The sequence below is a fragment of the Penicillium subrubescens genome (genome assembly GCF_028828155.1).
Source record: "Penicillium subrubescens strain IBT 31985 chromosome Unknown utg000004l_segment0_segment0, whole genome shotgun sequence".
NCBI lineage: Eukaryota > Fungi > Ascomycota > Eurotiomycetes > Eurotiales > Aspergillaceae > Penicillium > Penicillium subrubescens.
Window position 1 is genome coordinate 1,647,191 of NW_026643154.1, and position 21,289 is coordinate 1,668,479.

At 46.0% G+C, this 21,289-nt stretch overlaps 6 protein-coding genes across 6 annotated transcripts; 3 read left to right on the plus strand and 3 right to left on the minus strand.

The window, feature by feature from the left end:
• Window positions 1–3,300: 3,300 nt before the first annotated feature.
• Window positions 3,301–5,140, minus strand: N7473_005692 (fungal specific transcription factor domain-containing protein; the record flags this gene model as incomplete). The annotated part of the gene is made up of 2 exons (XM_057151632.1): window positions 3,301–3,447; window positions 3,545–5,140. Coding segments are annotated over 2 exons (1,743 nt in total), but the record flags the coding sequence as incomplete, so codon positions are not given.
• Window positions 5,141–7,260: 2,120 nt separating this feature from the next.
• N7473_005693 (uncharacterized protein) lies at window positions 7,261–8,414 on the minus strand (the record flags this gene model as incomplete). The annotated part of the gene is made up of 2 exons (XM_057151633.1): window positions 7,261–7,679; window positions 7,751–8,414. Coding segments are annotated over 2 exons (1,083 nt in total), but the record flags the coding sequence as incomplete, so codon positions are not given.
• Window positions 8,415–8,693: 279 nt separating this feature from the next.
• On the plus strand, window positions 8,694–9,383 carry N7473_005694 (L-rhamnose mutarotase; the record flags this gene model as incomplete). Its single annotated transcript, XM_057151634.1, has 3 exons — window positions 8,694–8,970; window positions 9,086–9,222; window positions 9,300–9,383. 3 exons carry the CDS (start codon window positions 8,694–8,696, stop codon window positions 9,381–9,383), a joined length of 498 nt encoding a protein of 165 aa, XP_057009439.1.
• A 416-nt stretch (window positions 9,384–9,799) lies between these two features.
• N7473_005695 (uncharacterized protein) lies at window positions 9,800–10,873 on the minus strand (the record flags this gene model as incomplete). The annotated part of the gene is made up of 1 exon (XM_057151635.1): window positions 9,800–10,873. The coding sequence occupies one exon, from the start codon at window positions 10,871–10,873 to the stop codon at window positions 9,800–9,802; it is 1,074 nt and encodes a 357-aa protein (XP_057009440.1).
• Window positions 10,874–14,338: 3,465 nt separating this feature from the next.
• N7473_005696 (uncharacterized protein) lies at window positions 14,339–15,028 on the plus strand (the record flags this gene model as incomplete). The annotated part of the gene is made up of 3 exons (XM_057151636.1): window positions 14,339–14,346; window positions 14,394–14,779; window positions 14,850–15,028. The coding sequence occupies 3 exons, from the start codon at window positions 14,339–14,341 to the stop codon at window positions 15,026–15,028; spliced, it is 573 nt and encodes a 190-aa protein (XP_057009441.1).
• Window positions 15,029–17,555: 2,527 nt separating this feature from the next.
• Window positions 17,556–19,203, plus strand: N7473_005697 (sugar porter family MFS transporter; the record flags this gene model as incomplete). Its single annotated transcript, XM_057151637.1, has 2 exons — window positions 17,556–18,857; window positions 18,913–19,203. 2 exons carry the CDS (start codon window positions 17,556–17,558, stop codon window positions 19,201–19,203), a joined length of 1,593 nt encoding a protein of 530 aa, XP_057009442.1.
• Window positions 19,204–21,289: the final 2,086 nt, after the last annotated feature.

Sequence of the window (21,289 nt, forward strand, 5' to 3'; positions counted from 1 at the left end):
AAACCTTGAATCTCTGGTTTGAGTGAGTTTTAAATTCACAGTGTCGATGGCACGGCTGATTATTTCTTAGCTGTGGTAGCAGAAAATTCGACAACGGCATTGACGGCAGGAGTAATAAACTCGAAAAAGATGTTATGGCACTTCGATGCGTCAATTTTACTGTTAGAGCAGGCGAGAAGGTTGCGATACTTGGGCGGACTGGGAGGTAAATTGAACCCCCCAGCCTTGAACATTGTGCGATAGAATATTAACACCACGGAAGTGGAAATTCTTCAATAATACTTCTCTTGTTACGCCTCCTCGATCCACTTCCTTCCGAGGATCAAATAATCACCATTGATGGTATTCCTTTACCAAGCATAGACCGCAATGTCCTTCGCTCCAGGATCATTGCACTTCCGCAAGACACGTTCTTTCTGCCGGGTAGCAAGACCTGTCGCGCCAACCTAGATCTATACGGCAATGCGTCTGTGACATAGTGCAAGGATGTACTGAAAGATACTGAATTTGGCCCCTAATCAAGGAGCGTGGAGTTTTTGACAAGCCTATGGAAGTTGATTCTCTCCGTCAAGGGTAAAAGCAATTTTTCGGCGTTGCAAGAGCTGTGCTTCGGGCACGGAAAAGATCCAAAGTACTATCATCGCAAGCTTCTGAACACATAAATAGGGGCACGAAGTCAGCTGGCATTCTTCTTCTACACGAGGTTACATCTAGTGTTGATAGCGTAACGGATGCTCGGATTCAGGGCATTATTCACAAAGAGTTTGATAGGTATATGATTAGCTGCTGCTCATAGGGAGAATACCGTGTAGGACTTTGATCGGATAATTATCATGGACAATGGAGCGATTAAGGAGAGCCGGATTCTGCGCGTACCGTGTTCTCTTTAAAGGCAACCACTTACTTGAAGCTTTCGGCAGGCCGCTGGAACAATAATCTTAAAACTGCTTGCAAAGTGTTTATCTCCCTGTGGCATAGGCTCTGTTTAACACAAGAGTGGGTGGATTATAAGAAGTTCATAATAACATCTCGCTGTATACCTCTTGAGTATTCCTCGCTCCGAGATTTGGACGGAAGACGTATAACTTTCAAACAACGATCAGATCTGGTTTAGCTCGGGGCTAGCCACTTTAAAGTTAGCTCCTCGTGAGAAAATAGCCTACCTCTACAGCGATCCAAATGAAAATTTCGTTCTTTAATTTCCTGTTCCAGTAGACCCTGAAACTCCACGTGACCGATAACCCAAGGCAGTAAGATGTGAAGTTCTACTAAAAGCAAAAGCACCACAAACCACCGTTTAACTTACACCTCGTTAAACAGTCCTAGTTGTCTAGATAAACGTACCTATGTTTGCTTAGCCGCTAAAGGTCAATAGCTAAATATTACGTTTAGTTTCATTAACTGACCCGCCCTATAAATTTCCGCTTTAGACTGTTTACTTTTGCTTATCTGGCAATATTCAATTTTCCTCTTAGTGTTCAACGGTCAAAAAGGGCGCTATTCGAGGTCAATTCAAATCCTACAGCTTTTTGCCTATACTATAGTTAAAAGGCTATTGATTTAAATAGTTATACATATTTAGTTTCCATCATTATACTATCCGCTAGCAAATATGCTCAAATAATAGTGTTTAAAATAGTCCCTTATCTTTCAACGGTCAAAGCCGCGGGTTACTAGGGCAGATTATAGATACAGTATTACTATTGTCGACACAATTGCACATTTTAATTATCACTGTTAAAGTTATAGCGATTGTTTACTGTACGTGTCGCAAATACATTAACGGCTATCAAGGATTTCCAGAAAAAATATAGTCTAGAATGCATCGAGGATCTCATATAATATACGACAGCAGTCGATCATTATAGTATTAAGGCAGCAGTAGATCAGAGAACAGAAATGTATAGCGAAATTCCTATAATCTAGCTAACAAGATATGCTGTACTAAAGAGGCTCAACGCTAAGGTTAAAGGGGTACCAAATGCACCGGTTAACAATTCATTACAACAGAACGCATTCAAGTAAAAGATTGATTCCCTCTTCTTCCCTTCTTCTGTGCATCTTCAAAGTAACATTAACGGCAATAGAGTTAAATCTCAGACTTCGGGGCACAATAAGGACCAGAAACATCTTCGCAACTAAGCTTGCTCTTCGTATATACGCTAAAAAGACCAATAAACAAGCTAAATCGTCGGCGTTTATCTTTAATAGTTATATCTCCCCTAGGGTCTATACTAAGCCAGGGATCGATCGAATATAGATAGCACTCTGTTCTCTTATCTAGAGGTGAGAGTTGATAAAAGTATACAGCGAGGTCATCTAGCTGTTTAGACGTGAGGTAGTAGAAAGCAAGCATAGTTTTAGGGAAGTTTGGATAGCCTTCACCCGTTTCGCAGGACACTAAAGGTGTTAAATGTTAAACTAGTCTTAAGAAAGTCTAGTTCGCTTTAGAAATAAAGCCGCCTATTGACGTCGAGACAAGGTTCGATTGCGGAGAGTCGCAAGGACATTAGAGATAGTGAAATCCACTGCTATAGATACAATAATCTATAACTTAGGGTTACCTCCAGCGCTAAATAGATCCCCTCATAAATCTACAAGTCTAAAGGCGGGCCGTCTGAGTCACGAGCGAACAAAGGTAGAAGGAGCTGTATTAGGGAATTATATACATTATCTTAGTCAAGATGTGATAGATGTGATTTTACGCTCAAGATACCCAAAATTTCTCCTCTGCCCAGGACAAGATCAAAGTCTAACATCGAAGTGCTAAAATACTGTAAACTGTCAAGTTGCGAAGACATCAAAAGTTCAGCCGCCGGAGGTGACTGGCCGGCTAGAAGAAGAGATTATTCGTATAAATAGAGAAACGCCGTTCTCTTTCAGTGAGGTGTAAATGTACCCTAGCAGGTCAAGCCATCCCCACAAATAGCCTATGGTGTCCGTACATGATTAACAGAATGTGTCGTGCCGGATTGCCGCATTTTTGCTCTGTAACAGGATGAACAACAAGGCTGGCGCTTAGCAAGAACACGTGAACAAAAGGGCAGCAGTGCAAGAACAAAAAGCAAGAGGGTCGCCTCTTTCTTCAGGAGTGTGCTCTCGCAGGTTAGTAAAGCAAGGCATGGGAATAAGCTACGCAGACGAAAATACAAATACGGACCTGAACAGTTATATTCCGACATGATGGACTATCACAAAATATGTAGCTATGTAAATGCCAGATTGGCAAGAGACGACAAGAGATCAATTTCAATCCCATCGAGAGCAGAAATTTTAGAAACGCGATACCAAATCATGAAACTAACTTAGGAGGAGGCCATTTCCATCAACATTCCAACGGTGCAGAGACAATATGTCCTGCCGCTGCGCTTGGTATTCCGCAAGGTCTCCAACGGCAATACCCTTCAGACTACTAATTGTGCCTCGTAAAACTTTGCGGAAATTTCTCTACTTTTTGATCAGCTCCATAGAACAGCGAGAAAAGTATCAGCAGAGAGAAGTAGGTGAGGCAACAAAGCTAAGATATGATCGACCTCTGACTAACCTGGTATTTTGTATCAAGTGTCGCAATACATGACTCATGTGCGCGAATGAATGTTTCAAGACCAGTGCAAATCGCACTGCTTGCAGGCTTGTCGGTTCTCTCGGCAACTGTCAGAACAGCAAATCCAGCTTGAAGAATGTAAATTCCCATTAAATACGGCATGAACGTCAGTCCTGGATCACACTCCAAAATTAATTCCATCGCCTGAGAAGCAAGGCCTGTGTAATGGCAGAGCTGGGCGAGACGAGCTCCATGTCGCTTTGAAAAATCCGGATTCAACATGGTAATGATGTCCCACTCGCCATAGGTTAAAATAGCCAGCACATTGACTAAGAAGGTGCTGTAAGCTGTGGCTACCTCCGTTCTATTGAAATATCGGTGCTTGTCGCGTAGCCCTGGAGAACCTTCTGCGACCTCTAGGGCTTCGCTGTTGGCATGAAGACAGGACATAGATCGTACTAACTGTTGCAAAGCGCTCTTCACAACTTCTTCAAAAGATTGAGACTCGAAAGAGGCATATCGGGGGTTGAGCCGAAGATGATGGAGTTCCACAATATCGCCAAGGACCACCATGCACGGTAGGAAAAACTCAAAGAAGCCGGGTCCACTAATTGTAGTTGGAGGACCAAATGGACGCTGTGGAGATTGAGCATCACTGAGGTGGTGTTCCAGATATTGCCACTTTTCGTCCTCTAAGGGGTGATAAATTTGACATTTGGTATCCAAGAGTTGGAGCGGCACGTTGTAACACAAAGATAGATGTCGATCCATTGCATAAAGTAACCACCACGTTCTTCGTCGCTCTTCCTTTCGCTCCTCACGTGCAATCAATTCCTGCTCAGTCATGGTTGCACCATGTTTTACTGAAAGATGGTCATCTTTCTCTCGGTTCAGTCCGAGGACCAAGGCCATCATTCTGGCCTTCTCGAACCACATTAAGCAGTCAATTTTGCAATCACTGCCTGAGAGTACTACCGCACACAGAATGCAAGCAACAACATGATCTAGATCGTCGTTACCATTCAAGTGATCTCTATTCCATTTGTGGTACGACTTCGAGGCTGAGCGCCAGGTGGCTGTATCGGAGTCAGTAGCGGCCAGAAATCCCAAGTTCGAAATGACCCGAACTGAATCGGAGGAATTTTGAAGCCTTGAAGAAGTTAACTTGGGCGCTGCGTTACCAAGAAGTTGGATGGCGATTTCCAGTAATTCATCGCATATCTCGGCCCTGGAACCGTTTCGATTGCGAAAGACTTTCTCGTCACAGGTCTGAGCGGCCACGAAAAATATCGCTGCAAGCAGCGCCGGGGAAGTTGGCCGAGGCTCTTTGCGTCGCAGGATTGATCCTTTGCGAAAAATGGTTGCAAAATTATAGGGAGAGCGGGTGTCAAAACTTGAGAGGCAATGGTCGTTGAAAAAATAATCAAGCAAAGCGGACGCTTCAGATGGCGATATAATATGGTTGACATAAGGTAGTATTGGCCGCAGGATAGTGTAGGGATGCAAAAAATCCGACCCAGTGGAAGAACCTTCTGAGCCATCTGATAATTCAATATATCCCGTCAATGAATCCTCTCGGGCTGACTCATGCGAGCCCCTTGCGTTAGTTTCGCATAATAATGACTGAGCGGTCAAATCTTGATGCAGGAGGGAATCAGGCAAAACCCAAGGGTGATCCGAAAGCAGGGAATGATAGAAGGTGATATTGTCCGGGCACACTCCCACAGTCTCGGCCATCTGACTGTACTGGTTTGTTGGGAGACCCGATGAAACCGAAGATGCCACGAATTCATCAGTCACCCAGGCAGAGTCACTTTGCCTGACGTTCTGAGGATTTGGCTCGACAGGAAATGCCCCTGATGGAGTCGGAGAACCGTCTCTCTGAACAGGCACAATAAGTGGAATAGAAGCTTCTGGCTGCGTTGACCCTGCGGGTTCAGGAATAGAGATTTCGCGAGATTTTTGCCTCGAAATTCTTCCAGGGGGCCGCCCTCGAGATTTCTGTTTCTCCTCGTACGTGCAGGAGCGATAGTAATCTGTTGGACCGACGCGCCCATGGGTCGTCGGCGGGCACTTAGCAGCTATTTGAGGAATCTTTGATGGTTATCACAATTTAAATGCTTTCTTCATACCTTGACATCGAGTGCTATTTCGCATCGAGTAAGCTTCGGCTACATATATTGAGACGGTTTGGCCATACATAAGTTCCAAGGTCGATGTCCAGGATGGGAACTCAAAGGGATGAAGGACGGCGTACGTACCACGGACGATTTCCATCACATCGGCAACGTGCCAGTCGACATTGATCACATGCTCGCCTGGTACGAGGGGGGAAGAGTTTCTTGGTCTGCTGGCTCTGAGAAGCCGCTGTTGGGGAGGCCATGTCCGCGCATTCGGAAAGCAACGGAGAGTTCTCGCGGTTATCCCTGTGAGTGATTGTTCCGATGTGAGGGAGAAAATGCTCAATCTCAAATTTTTGGTATGTGGGAAACAGAGATTCTGTTTTTTGGGCAGGAGAGGAAAATGGCAGTGAAATGGGGTTGACGACCGGGAGGGTGACGCCAGCAGGGGCGGACCGTCTAGTCCCCTTATGTATGCTTATTTCCACTGGCCCACCCGTAGCCTCGTGTTCGTGATCCATGCATACCACTTGGTGAGTCGCCACCGTAGGCGATTCCGCGACCTACGCAGCGTACAGGGGTACATTGCTACTCTGGAAATTTACCGATTATCACTAACGTAATTCCCGCATGAGCGGGACACTCGGTTGAGCGGGACACCCACCCCCATAAGAGAATTTCAAAGTCGATTATCTCAACCAGCACGCATTAACTCAACTAAATATAGCGATTATTACATGTATTGATACTGTGGCCAGTCTCCCTAAACCCGCTACACCTAGGCGGGGCCCTAGTACGTGGTGGATTTGCCTGACTAGGCAATTCGCCCTGCGCATGCGATACTACCCCATCAGCTTCTACCAGCTGGTTAAGCTGTTCAACTAGCCGTAGGCCCTCTTCGACGGTTAAACCCGCTTCACAGGGTATCTGCCTAGCTGATAGATTGCGCCTCTTAATGATCTTCTCATTCGCTGCGCGGAGATTCGCATTATCCTGCAGAGTTAACGCGAGGTTGTGTAGCGAAAGATAGTGGCCCTTAAGAATCTGATCTACCACCAATTTCAAAGGGCTTGGAGGGCTTTTTGACCGCCGATCTATTAGATCTTTCATCATTCTAGCCTGCTTTTGTAGCTGAGCTACTGTTCTAGGCGTTTTTGGTGTGAATTGGCTAGAACTGCTGCTTGGCTGCTTGGGGGTGACGGAGTTCGTAGAGAGATATTAAGCTTCGAAAGCACTCTCTCTGCATCGACTGGTACTAGGCCACTAACTGCAGAGCTATTCTGAATAATAGATAGCTTTTGGAAGGCTTCTAGCCGTGCGTGTTGGTAATTTTCTAAGAAATCGCACTTGTCGATATGGTTGTATCTTGTACGCGCAAGATCGCTAACAAAACGGCTATACGCCCTCTTAATCACTGCAAAGCAGCCAATATCTAGTGTGTTGACTTCGGTGTTGCGTAAAGGCTAGCCGCTGCGCGAATAGATTTGACACGGCCCATTTTTTGGAGGTGGGCGAGGTCAATGCGATCATAACATGCAATCACTTTGGATGTGGTTTGTCTTCGTCGGTGGTGTCAATTGAATCGTCGCTGTACTCGGCCAAGCTATAAGCTTTAAGAGCGACCGTACCCCAGACCCCTTTTCTCTCGAGCTCTGTACATCCTCTGCGTTGTAAAATCATAGCGACTATTTTCTTCCAGCGGAGCCAAGCAACTCCATTGCCCCCTCCTTCTATATTACATACTGGCCAATCCGAGCCAAACATGATCCTTGCAGGACCAAATGAATCAAACACGACGTCGGTCCACGGCTGAAGACGCTGCACAATGTTTTCGTAGTCTGGTTCAGCAGTAGATAACTGTGGACGAAGCTCTGAGAAAGCGCCGGATAGCTTGATGTATGTCTTGGGGAAACACGCCATAGCAGAAATCTTGTCTCTCCATCCAGTAAAATCTGGCTCGGTAATGATTTCTGCGGGTGTGCTTTGGAGGCTTAGATTCGGTTTACAAAGGTGATCTGTAAGAAGATTAGAGATTTTGAACAGAGGAGTACATAGACTTGGAAAAAAAGCGATCGCCAGCACATACCCAGGATTATGACCGTCTGTTGATTTGTTTCCACACCATCATAGACCATTTGCATCATTTTAAGAGCTTCTTCCAATTGAGACAACCCTCTTGTTTTTGTATCAAGAGTCAAGTCGAACGCGAGATCCTGCCTCCCGAGCCACTTTACTCCATCTATGAACCCAGTATGGATCATTACACCTGATGGACGATGCTGTACCAGATACCGGGCTCCACAAAGTCGGTTCCAGACACGCTCAGTTTCAGTCCGTTGCCGAGCCTGTGCGAAGTACTCTTCTAGGAGACGCGCGCCACCAGGGATCGGGGCCCAAGGCACAAAGCCAAGGCACAATTTATTATCTGCCTTTTGATGTCCGTCCCCCTTCACTGGCGTACCTGATATGATCCTCGTGGCGAGCGAGATTTCATCAAGCACGTGAAGCCAACCTTTCCCAATCTCATTTTTGTCCACGGAGGAAATCCGATCGGTTTCTATGAAAATGAATCCCCGCAGAAATGTTTCCTCGGCATGCCCAGAGATGTTGGTTGATAACGGCCCTGCACTGCGGTACTCGTCAAGACAATGCTGCGACGCTAAAGGATGCTTGGGCTTATGCCAGGCGAGCGTGGACAAATGAGATTCAGGAAAGAGGTGAACATGGGAATCCACGAGAGGGATCGCCATGAGGGCTGAGTCGGGATGCGTCGAAGAACTCAGGATTGAGGACTTTGTGAGGAGCGTTGAAGCTGCGGGTTGAGTGGAAGAGCAATACAGAATCCTGATGCAACTACGGAGTATTGCCCAACAGCTTCCGCTCTGACTTTTCTTCTTCTGGCCTCCGCTCCGTTGAGCGGAAAAAAGGGCCGTAGTAAATTAGCCGTCGGGATTTTCTGCGGCCTTGCTGGGGCCGGAGCTTCATTGTTCCAGTTTAGGGAAGCTTAAAATAAATCATGTAAGCCCATCATGAGAAATGTTGATCTGCAAATGTCTATTTCCGCCGTCCTCAGTGAGAGTGCACAAGACAGCACGTCAACCTTCAGACGATCCGCAACTTCAGCCTATAGCGACCTCAAGCGTGAAGAGATCGACAGCCCAGAGGATCTGCTGCAAATGAACGGAAATCGTCGAGTTGCACAAATAATTCATCTTCGACCAGAGGCTTTAGCAGCATATAAAGAATGCCACGCTAACGTTTGGCCCGAGGTGTTACAGCAAATACATGATTGTAACATGCGCAATTGTAAGTCAACAACAAATCGATTTTGATGATTCACCTTGTGAATATGTATCTACCACAGTAGACCGTCATAATCAGAATTTGCTGATCTTATTCTATTCTTTCGACGCCGAACTAGATTCCATCTTCTTTGATCAAGACCATACACTTTTCGCCGTGTTCACATACGTTGGTGAAAACTTTGAGTTGGATCAGGCTAAGATGAAAGCGAACTTGAAGGTGAGAGAGTGGTGGCAAATGACAGACGCAATGCAGGTATGGCAGTTTTCTACCCAATCGAGGGAAGATCCCAATCCCAAAAAAAAATTCGCAAAGGTATTGATGGTAAGCAGACAAGTTTGATTCCCGGTGCTACTGGCAGTGTGGATGGGCCAGGCTGGTGGAAAGACCTTGAGGAGGTTTTTCACGTCGATTGAATACATTTCGTTTTCCCAGAACGCTCGAAATTGGCCCGAATCTGTCAGTGAAACAGTATCATAACTATAAACAAAATCCAAGATGTTTTCCAGGAACACAATCTGCGGAAGTGCGACCCTCATGCACCCAGTCTGCTACAGACACTACCCTATGCTGTAGGCTGTCCATACCGAGAATCACAATAGAACACAGGACGCTGCGAGGCAAGCATGACTTCATTTCTTGTATATTGAGACCTCCAGTCGCACTGAACACGATGAGATGAAGGAATTCCTTGTTGCGCCGGTGCAAAATTGGGATCTCATGTATGTCCTGTTATTCAGCGGCAGGTGCCTTTTTATGTATTTGCAAATCTCAAGATAAGTCAGCCTTATTTATTGACTGACGATAGAGTCATATATACAATTCCTCACACCTAAAAAGAGTATCCCAACCACTGATGAAGGATCTTTTGTACGCCCTCATATAGAGGCTGATCTAGCTTGAGTTGAAGGCTTTGGGGCAATAAAAAGGTAAATGGAGATCCAGATCTCTCGAACGTAGAATTCAGCTTCGAGACTTTGTGTCCAAACACCTGTCTGGCTGCTGCAACATTTTCTGTGAGCTCTAACTCTGAGCTGACTCCAGTGATGGTGCTTACCCGAAAGCTCTCAGACGACGCAAGCAGTGCTTGTGAGATCGAGAAACGCATCGACAGCGCGGAGAGGCTCTCGCCATGAGCCTCCACCCATTCCGCCGCCTGCTGCGCCAGATATCGAAGCTCGGCTGGGGCAGGATGAAAGTCTCCAAGTGAGCCCTGCGGTACACCACCCGAGCGAAGGAGACCGATCGCCAAGGGACTGGAGTTACAGACGCAGGATACACCCTCATTCAGTAGAGCTTGTAGACCTTCATCATCTGATAGCAAACGAGTATTTTGCAGGGTTAACTGTGCCCAACTCTGAACTATATCCAATGGACGACCGTACAGTTCGCGAGCTGATCTAGATAGCTTGACAAGAACATCAAGTCTGTATCCCGAAATGCCCACGTATCGAATCAGTCCTTGCGCGACTAATCTGTAAAGTACTCCCAGAGCACCCATGACGTCGTTCTCGGTAACGAACTCCACATCGTGACAGAAAACAATATCCAGGTAGGAAGTCTGCAATCTCTGTAGAGACCTCCGCACTGAATACTCAACCCAAGTCGGCGAGTAATTGAACTCCTCTGCACTGATTCGCCCGACTTTCGTCATCAGAATATACTCTTCGCGAGGGTATTTTTCAGTGACGGCGGGTTGCGAGAGTGCATCTCCAATGAGTTCCTCCGACGGGCCGTAATATGGAGATGTATCAAAAGCGCGAAACCCTAGCTCAAAGGCTGACTTGATGATGGATCGAATGGGCAGACTCCGGGGATTCGCGTTGACCTGGTAGTTGAAGCCACCTCCGCCAAGTATCAAAGGTGGAATGATCTCTGGGAGTTTGCAATCTCTTCGCTTTTCCATGTTGAGTGGTTAAAATAGAAACAATGAAGTCTCACAGCAGGTAATTTTCCAGAAAACAAGAATGGTTAAATTTTGGAGGATAGACCAATAGAAGAAATCTGGGTAAATTGCTCAGTTACTTAGGAATGGACCTCCAGACATATGCCTGTACTACCACAGAGGCTCTGGCATTCCTTTGTATCCTGTCTACGGAGTACGTATCTACCGTTCGGAAAATTTTCTGTCGCCGGAAAATTTTTATTATGGGGACAAAAGTCTATTCATTAGAACACAAGGAACTACGGAGCAACCAAACGAATGGAATCTTTTCGATGCTTTTTATTACACATGCTCCAAAGCCTGAAATCTCTTTCTTTCTCGCTTTACTTTTGCTTCGCGAAACCCCTGTTATGTAATTGCTCCGGTGTGCAAGTTAGTTACACCACGGAATAATACAACCGCTCCTTAATATCCGCGGGTATTTATTTGGACAGATATTTTGCATCCATTTCGCCCACTAAGCTCACGGGAGTAGTTTATTAGTAAGCTAACGTGGTTCGCACAATTCCTCATCAAAATAATGATATTACAACTCGATATGGTTTGGTGGCCGTGGTGTCAGGCCTTGTTGTACACATAGTTGTGTATGTATGAGATAGAGGAAGAACAACCATGGTCGCTATAAAGTACGGAATACGAAGAACAGGCAGGCACCTACATGGCTTCCCCATCTATGTTCGGACAAGTGACCTGAGGACCCTGGTGGAGCCGCAACCTTCCGATGGTTATGCCCGACGGGAGCTCTGCAGGGGGGATCATATAGATGTTTACGCAATGTCTTACCATCCCTCTTTCCCTAATTTTCCTGGTTCTTGCACCTCCTTCATATTTGGAGAAGAGAAGTATATTTAAATTGAGCGTGAAGACCTCAAGGAACAGTCTCTGAAGCAATTGGTTTGGTGCATTTCTACTACCTGATTGACAGGCATTCTACCCTGCTCTGCAAGGAGATAATATCTTTACAACAGAGATCAGTCTACTGAAAGGACATCGCAAACAATGGAAGGTGGTTCTGCCTCCTCGAACTGAAAAGCCGCCGCCAGCCTGATACCATTCATCCATGTTCAAACGGAGTCCTTTTGCACCAACAACCACTTGAAGCTGGTCGTAACCCTGTGGAGTCCAGGATCCAAACCAAATCAACGGTGAACAATGCAACGCTGTAACGCCAGCTGGCTATTTTTAGCTGTACGGTCTTTTCTAACACTGAACGTGGTTGATAGCTTTGTACTAACATTTACTGCTTCAGTCTGAACCTAAAATGATGTCGGATCTACAGTGTAGTCGTTGCTAAAAATATTCAGATCCGATCATGAAAAATTTGTCCTAAATAGAGCCGAGAATAGTTGTATAGCTATTTCAGTTATAAGGAGCTGCCTCATCCTCCCTGCTCTCAACGTCGAAAAGACGCAGCTTCTCTTCGCTAGGACACCAATATCCCTTTGTGCCTTTTAAAGGTTTCGAGCCCACTCGGGACTGAATCCTCTAGGATGTGCTCTAAATATTGCCCTTCTTCTCCTAGATTTCTAATTAATTCTTTCCTCCCGAATGTCTGGTTGATGCTTCACCTGTTATAGAAGAGACATAATTACCTTCTCACTGTGCTAAATTTCTCTGCCTTACTGTTTGACGGCTTCAAATGGTTTTACCGTAGCATAATAACGACGACACCAAATTTAGACAACCGAGTAGTAATATCAAAGCCCCATGCTGAGAGATTTGGGGGCACCCAAGGAAGAGATGTCTTCTGTGAAGGCTTAGGGTTTAGGGTTTTACCATCTGCAACCAGTAGAAGCGATTAATTTTGGAGGATATACCAATAGAAGAAATCTGGGTAAATTGCTCAGTTACTTAGGAATGGACCTCCAGATATATGTCGAGTTTTTTCGGACTTATAGGGAAGCTTCGATTCGCTCTGGATTTGGCTTTCTTGAAGTTTATCTGGCCTTTTTTTTTTTCTTTTTTTGCTTCTATTACATTTAAACTGCTCTCCAGTGACAACAAGCTTCATATTCTTATCTTGGGCTAGGATTCTTACCCTTCAAAGCTCTTCGATTGGCTAATTGCTAATTCCGAGGCCTACTTGCTTCGCTGGGTGGTGACCTCGGTGACAGTCATAGTGTCTGGCGTTGCTCCATAATTTTACATCGATAGCCAATACATGCCCTTTCACTTTTCGTATCTTCTACATCGCCTTGAATGATCCTACCTTGTCTTCATTTAACTTCAATTTCTACCTCGGCCATCTCCCTGATGAGGTTCAGCATCCCTTGTGAACTGAATCAAGCAGCCATTCGCTTCTACTGGTTGCAGATGGTAAGACGCTATCCTTTATCATAACTCCACGCGGGACTCGAGTTCAACATGAATCTCACTTAGCTGTCTCTGATACCAGACCGGTCCAAGCGCCCCCCTGCCGTCACCCGATACCCTCACTTTCATCTCACCTTTCGATACCCAATATACACTATCCTTGATATCCTCTCATTCTCTCACGCCAACCTCTTCAATTCCTCACACTATACATACGACAGGTTCTGAAGCCGTCAGCTCGGGCCAAGAGGTCGCTGAGCTCAGGTCACTGAGGTCAGCTCTCGGATCCGCTGGTATATATCCAGCATCATTACATATTCATTCACGGATTGTCTCATCAAATTCTCTCAAAGGTAATATGCAATTTGCGAGTTGGGGCTGGGAATCTTGGACTTGGCTAACTTCTGCAAGATGTCGTTAGAGAGCCCTCCCGAAACCCCGTCTCGGCAAAGGGTACGACAGTCTATACAAGGCCCCATTGCACCCTTGGTCGGCCCAGAAGGACAGGAAAACCGACCCTCTTGTTGGGCCCAAATGGCCAAGGAGCACCACTGAGTATGTGCAAAAAGGGAGACCAGGGACCCCCGGTCGATCTTATACCGGCTTCACGAGCTTGAACTCAAGAGAGAGCCTACAATGAGGGAGCCCTCGAAATCGTACACAGGACAACACTTCGACAGCTTGATTGGCTCAAAAAAAAAGCGAACATCGAGGCTCTACATAAATGATTCAGCAGTATCTCCCACACACGCAACAACTTTTTCTCCTTACCTCAATTACCGAGATCCTCTCCTCCCGATCCTCCTCGCCTTTCATCTCGCTACTTCCCCCTCGTTAATCTCAGCTCTTTACTCTCCTCTCGCCGCTCTCGATCGCTGGTTCAACTTACCGTTCCCTCATCCTCACTGCTCTCTCCTCGTCGACCCTCCCCCTCCCCCACCACATTTCAATCGGCTATTCCTTCAGTGCGTCCACTTCACTTCTCCTTCACTCTTCGCATCCACGTCCTCTCGCCTACAGCTTCTACTAAGCTTGAGGCACTAACCCCTGGCGCTTAACTCATCCCCCCAAGATTGCACTGTGCTCCCTCTCGCGCGCCAAGGAACTGGCAAAATGTCAAAGTGAGTCCACCTAGAACACAGTCTAAGTCTATTACTGACTTAAGTAGTCGTTACACAGGACCAAGAATACCCCCACACAGCCTTTCTTACGGTCAATCTGATGTCGTGCCCGTGACAACGGGCGGCGCTGTGATAGATCGGCCGCCCAGGCAGCTGGCAACCACGATCAAGAGACTGCAATTTTCGGTTGCCCAGCAAGGAACCGAACTGAAATCGGAGCTGCTTAAGCGCCTCGACAGTCTACCAGCACGTCGAGAGCCTGTCTTCCGAGCTTCTGCCCCGAATACGCCGAACCAGTCCTACGGAAAGATGACCAGGATGATCGCGAACGTGGAGGCTTCGTTGATGCAAGTATTTGGGACCCCACCAGACAAAGAATGCCTCCATTGTCGGCGCTCCAACGGCATTTTCCATCAATGCATCCTTGTCCCGTGTAACTACCCACTGCGCCAACTGTCACTGGAACGGGAACTCGACAGGATGCAATTTCTCTGGGGGGACAGCACCCACTTCGGCAGTCGTTCATACCGACGACGCTTCGCTCCCAGACCCCACTAACGACAATCCGCCCCCGTATCCCGGCAACGACGATTCTGTGAACGTCGATCCCCCTACCTCCCAGGCGCCAACACCCATCCCTCGACCTCCCAGACCCCGGCCCCATCGGCCCCAGAGCAGCTGACGGCTTTACAACGTCAGCATGCTGACCAGGAGGCCCGTATGGAACTCTGGGGGCGACTTGCCGAACGCATGGAGCGGGTCATGAGAAGGCTGGAGCGACAGTCGAACCCAGATCGCCACCGCCGCGGACGCCGAGGCTAACGCAGGGAATTAAGAAGAACGACAAAGTTGTAGCTAGATTTCCGTTCATGGCATCATTATGATACGAGCATCTACGAATGGAGAGGGGTATTCTAGTCTGAGATGGCGGTAACGTAGGTCAATAATCCAGGCCTTTACTTTCATATCTCCTCGATACTCTCTCCTTTCTCTAATACACACTTGCTGTTCCACTTTCTTTACCTTTGTATTTCTAGTAGCATCTTATGTTATTGACGAGATGAAAGGAGCACCATCATAGGATGATTGATTTCAGGCCATATACTGATCCATAGAAGGCAAACCTGCTAGATAGAAATCAAGGAAAGACGGTCTCTCCTGTTCATCGTCTGCAAATTATCACTTTCTTCGACCCATGATGAAAGCGACGTGTTACCATGTGGTGTTGTCATTGCCAGGGACGGTTAACCTAAGAATGAATTTGTAGTATTTGGATCGTGAAATGGCGACCTATTCCACCCAGAGATTTTCACTACTCAAATCATTGTCGAACCCTTTCGAACCCTTTCCAAAGGAAAGTACACCGGGCTCCTCCCTGACCATTATGTTCGCCATCTTCACAGCTGCCCTTCTCTTGTCACTCCGCATTCTTTCGTTCTCTATCGAAATCTCCTTGAATCTCCTAATCATATTCGGACACGAGTGCCCTTATCTGCGGCAATTTAGAGCATTAAGCTTACTTCTAGAAAGGGCCCTGGGGCAGTACAGAGGGGTTTGATTAGTCTTCGGGGTAGTAGGTTAGAAACGAATGAACTGATCATCCATTTTACTATTTTATGCAGTTTTCTACTCGATTGATAGACATCCTTCTTACATAGTAGGTAGTATCGAGGGTAAATGAGTATTATTAGGGATCTTCCTTTCAGTACTATGAGTTGGAGAAAGGCTTACGTCTTTCGACACCTCTTTCGATAATTCTTTCTTTGTCAAGTGATGTATGTGCTCTCACGTAGAAATAATATAAATCCCACGATGGAGACAAACTTGGCGACTTGGTCCTTGCTTTTGGTCATTGTAAGGGTGAATATTGAGGTGAGAGGGAGACCGAATGGTAGGAGGCCGCTGCTGGGCGCTCCTAGAGCGTACTTATGACTCATCCATCGTTGCTCTAAGTTAACGTTAGTTAACTACAGTAGTTAACTAACGTAGTTCCTATACGAGCGGGCCACCCAAAAACACTATACTAAAGGCAAGATTCTTTCCCTGTGCTGAAATGTGCAAATGCACCTTTTGCCAGAGTGCCCTGTACCTTGGGCGGTCTTCGGGTGAAGAATATTCAGGTGGGTGAACTGCCGCTTGCTACGAGCCTGAAGCACGCCTGGGTAAGCGGCGAGTCGCCGGCACCAAAGTATGGGCGCTAGGTGAGGTCAGCCATACTTTTGGCTGTTGTATGTTTTTGATTTTGGTTGGCGCAGATGTATATATATTGCAATTGAATACCTATATCTCGGGGCTGAAAGTTCACCATTTAGCTTATGATGGCGCACCAGTGGTTGTCCAACTGGCGGGCCGCCGTCTGAAAGTCTCGTATAGAGCCCGGATACATGAGCCAGTCCAGAAAAGAGTGCGATACAAAATATAGGTAGTTGAAAATATTGGAGCATTATGCTTATGATCTAACCTCCGTAGATATCTATACACGAATTTGAGTTGGAGAGCTTCGTAAGTAGCTTTCCAATCAGCTCTATCCCAGATAATTTCAGCTCGGAATAATAGACTACGCCCCTCCATATCTAAAGCACTATAATCCCAAATGTTTTGCACACCTGGTACTATTGCTTATAGTATCATGAATTGAACCTCTCGTGACTTGGTCCACAGTGTTAAAAGAACTGCAAGTCTTTTCATTTGCGGCGGAATAGGGGAGCGGATCAGTTTTACAATCTTCCGTATTAGCTAGCCATTCAGACACACGAATGGTTCTGCCCGAACTCGATATTCCCAAGAGACCTTCCGTACAAATATCCGACGGCTATTTCTTCATTGGCTGTCTACATTATCCACATCACATGGCCTCAACATCATAAACTTTGGCATTGAGCGTTGGATTTTCCCATGAGGCTTGGCTTCGAGCAACTCTAATCCCCTTCCTGTGACCCTGGAAAATATGTCCCGACGGATCGCATCTTGCGGATCTCGACGGGAGCACCATGGATCCAATTGAGAGCTACAAAAGTAAGATCTCTCCCTACTGCAGATTCCCACCAACTCTTTGAGAAAGGATCATATGCACTTCCAGGCTCTTGGTTCTTTGCATCATAGCTTCTCTTTCCAATACTTAACTGTAATATTTCGGTATTGCAAACTTGGACAATCACTCAACTGCTCACCATATTCAGCTACCTTCATAAAGTGTTAGAGACTCCACCATGCCGGGCGCGGCATTAGTGGCAACGGCGGACACGTCGCGCATCGAAGCGCCAGTCACACTGAAGGCATACCTCATGTGTGCCTTTGCAGCATTTGGCGGCATCCTTTTCGGGTACGATTCCGGATACATCAGCAGCGTTATGGGAATGCGCTACTTCATCACTTTGTTCTCCAAGGATCAAAATGCCACTGCGATATCGTCATCACGAAAATCGTTGATTACATCTATCCTTTCCGCGGGTACTTTCTTTGGCGCTCTCGCTGCGAGCGATATGGCTGATTATTGTGGCCGACGGACTACGGTTATGATCGGATGCTTCATCTTCGCTGTCGGTGTCAGTCTTCAGACCGCTTCCACATACACCAATCTCCTCGTCGGTGGCCGTTTGGTTGCTGGACTCGGTGTTGGTTTTGTTTCAGCAATTATTATTCTCTATATGTCCGAAATTGCCCCCAGGAAGGTCCGAGGCAGCATCGTCGCAGGATATCAATTCTCCATTAATGTTGGTATATTGCTTGCTTCGTCTATCGATTATGCAACGCAGAACCTTGACAGTACGGCATCTTATCGTATTCCGATTGGAATACAGATGCTGTGGGCACTGATTCTCGGTGGCGGCCTGTTCTTCTTACCGGAGTCACCTCGTTTCTTCGTGAGGAAGGGAAAGCTCGACGAGGCCGCTCACGTTCTGTCCCGGGTTCGTGGACAACCCGTGGAATCGGAGTATATTCAGAATGAGCTTTCTGAAATTGTAGCAAACTACAAATATGAACTTGAAGTCGTTCCTCAGGGCAGTTATCTGGCCTCTTGGTTCAATTGTTTCAAAGGCGGGTTGTCAAATCCTGCTAGCAATTTACGTCGAACCATTCTTGGAACTTCACTACAGATGATGCAACAATTCACCGGTATCAACTTTATCTTCTATTTTGGGACGACATTTTTCCAGCAACTCGGTACTATTTCAAACCCCTTTTTCATCAGTTTGATTACTGCTCTTGTCAACGTCTGCGCTACCCCGATTTCGTTCTACACAGTAGAGCGTTTCGGCCGACGTCCGATCATGCTTGTTGGTGCGATCGGAATGGTCATTTGCCAGTTCATTGTTGCAATCACTGGTACTGTCGACGGCTCGAGCAAAGCCGCCGTTTCCTCCATGATTGCTTTCATATGTATTTATATATTCTTCTTTGGTTGCACTTGGGGACCAGGACCCTGGATTCTCGTGGGCGAAGTATTCAATCTTCCTATCCGTGCCCGAGGTATTGGTCTTTCCACAGCATCTAATTGGTTTTGGAATTGCGTAAGTGTTGGACCTTCTCATCTTGGGATACTCGCTCGCTAATTCTGTGATGTAGATTATTGCCGTCATAACTCCGTATCTGGTTGACGGGGACAAAGCCAACCTCGGAGCGAAGATCTTCTATCTCTGGGGCGGTCTCTGTATTACGTGTGTTGTGTATACCTATTATCTCGTTCCAGAGACAAAGGGATTGAGTTTAGAGCAGATCGATCGCATGTTCGAAGAAAGCACGCCCCGCACTTCCTCCAAATGGGTACCCCACAGCACTTTTAGTGCCGATATGGGTTTTGTGAAGCGAGAAGGATCTGTGAGTGAAGTGGAAGAAGTTAAGAATACGGAAGTGTGATTCAGTTAGTCTTCTGATGGGGAGTTACGAGTAAGCTTCTGTTGTCGTTGCTCTTGTAAGTCCATAGGCACAACTATATACATAATATTTCTTTGTCACACAGTGATACAGCTTCCCACAAAAGTCAAGAATCCATTGAACAACATCTTTTGCGGTTTTTGCTGCCACAATTGCTACATCTTCTTGGCAGCTGTACAACCTTATAGGCTGCTGCTTCTCAAGTGAGACACGCTCCGTCTCCTTTGCAGCTTTTTTGTTGGTTGAGCAGCGATTTTTTCTATTTGTACCATAACATCTCAGCTGACTGACATGATATAGGGTCGAGTAGCCCACTGACCAACACGTTTTAAGAGCCCCAGGTCCCTTATGCCGTAGGTGATCCCAAGTAAGACCATGGCTAACGTGATAAAAAACAATAATCTTGTGGATATAGCCTGCACAGCATAAGTAACTGGTGCCTTCATAAGCAGGCCTTTTTCCTTGACATGAAGATGAGATATGAAGAGTTTGAAATTTAGGCACACCACGAGCACACTTAAGGAGTGGTAGGAATGGATGGTTGATGAGAGGCGAGACCAAAAAGCGGCTAGACTTTCGTTTATAGAGAATAACTATATGTACAGCACTTGAGGAATCAAGCCTGTTGCTTAGCTTATTGCCCAGTTAAGTCTAAAGGTTAACAATTATCAGTAGGGTATAGTGTGAGGCTATGAAGACTCAGCTCTCAGCGAGGCTGTCGCCAAGAAAAATTGCGCATAGGCAAGCTGGATTATTTTACAAATGGAATGATCGATGACGATAGGATTGGAAAAATAGCTAATGAGTCTGCATGTTTTAATCTCAAGAATTTTGATCGCCGCTTTTATTTTCTCCTGATAGCCACCATCAAGGCCCTTAGCGCAGATGTTTTATTGGTTTGAACGAGGTTGAGGGTCGCCTCAATTCCGCTTTTATACTTATACCGGCGCTATTGACGTTTACCGCCCAGTGGTCACTGTAGCTGAGATATTACGGAGGAAGATAAATTAGCCTTCACATTAGTTTGTGTATGTTATATAACGGCCCTCAATTTGAAATGGCTGGATGCGTTCAGTGACCTTGGTAATAGGACTCGAGGAAAAAAAGGGAATTAGAGTTTGGAGGATATTTCGTTATCGTTAGTACTGTACCTGTAGTAAACATGGTCGGATTGGGATGATTGAGTTCCCCAATAAACTTCCCTACCCATTGGTTCTATGCTTCTTTATTTCCTCAATCTTTTCTCCTGTATTTTGTTGATGCGTGTCGACAAGAGAGCTATGTTAAGACGCCCCTTTCCCTACATGGGGTCTCTGACGGTCTTTTTCAATCTCAACCCATTACCTTGCGTCTCACCTTCCTGTTTGAACATAACTAGCCTAATATATAATGAGATAAATTCCTCCACACAGTATCTCATCAGTTGGCCCGATAAGCTGGGGAGCGTTGCCATGGCATGGGTTGAAGCCAGAATTCGTATTGATGATACCAATGATAGGCCGGGATAGGGCGTCTTCAGAATAGCCAAGTGCTTTTATGAATACTTTGCGGAGGAACAGGGAAAAATGTGCGTCCCTATAAGAGGTAAGACCTTGGCGAAGACCTGAGCTGGTATCCAGAGGGTGAGAGAGATCGTAGTCGTGCTTGACCACGTCGGGCTTGATGGGTGGCGCTATTTTGTTCAAAGTAGGCGCAAATCACCGCTTAGAATCATTCGAGATCATTGGACTTATTTAATAATTCCAGGGAAGAAGTTCATATGCTTGACGTTCGCTGGTAGGTAACAATAGGAAGGATCCTCAAGAAATGTCCTAATGGGTACAAATCCCAATAAACCTTCAGGGCCCTCAGACCCATCTGGGCCTGGAGGAAATAACCCTTTAATACTAAAGATAGACTTGATTTACACTAATCAAAAATCAAAAAATAATCTAAAAATAATAATCGATAATACATGCAGATTATTAAGAGAAAATAATTTTTTCTTCATTTTTATGCATACTAATTTTGACAAACCTACTCTTATGAAAAATATAGTTTCACAAAAGACAAATATCTGTGAATTACC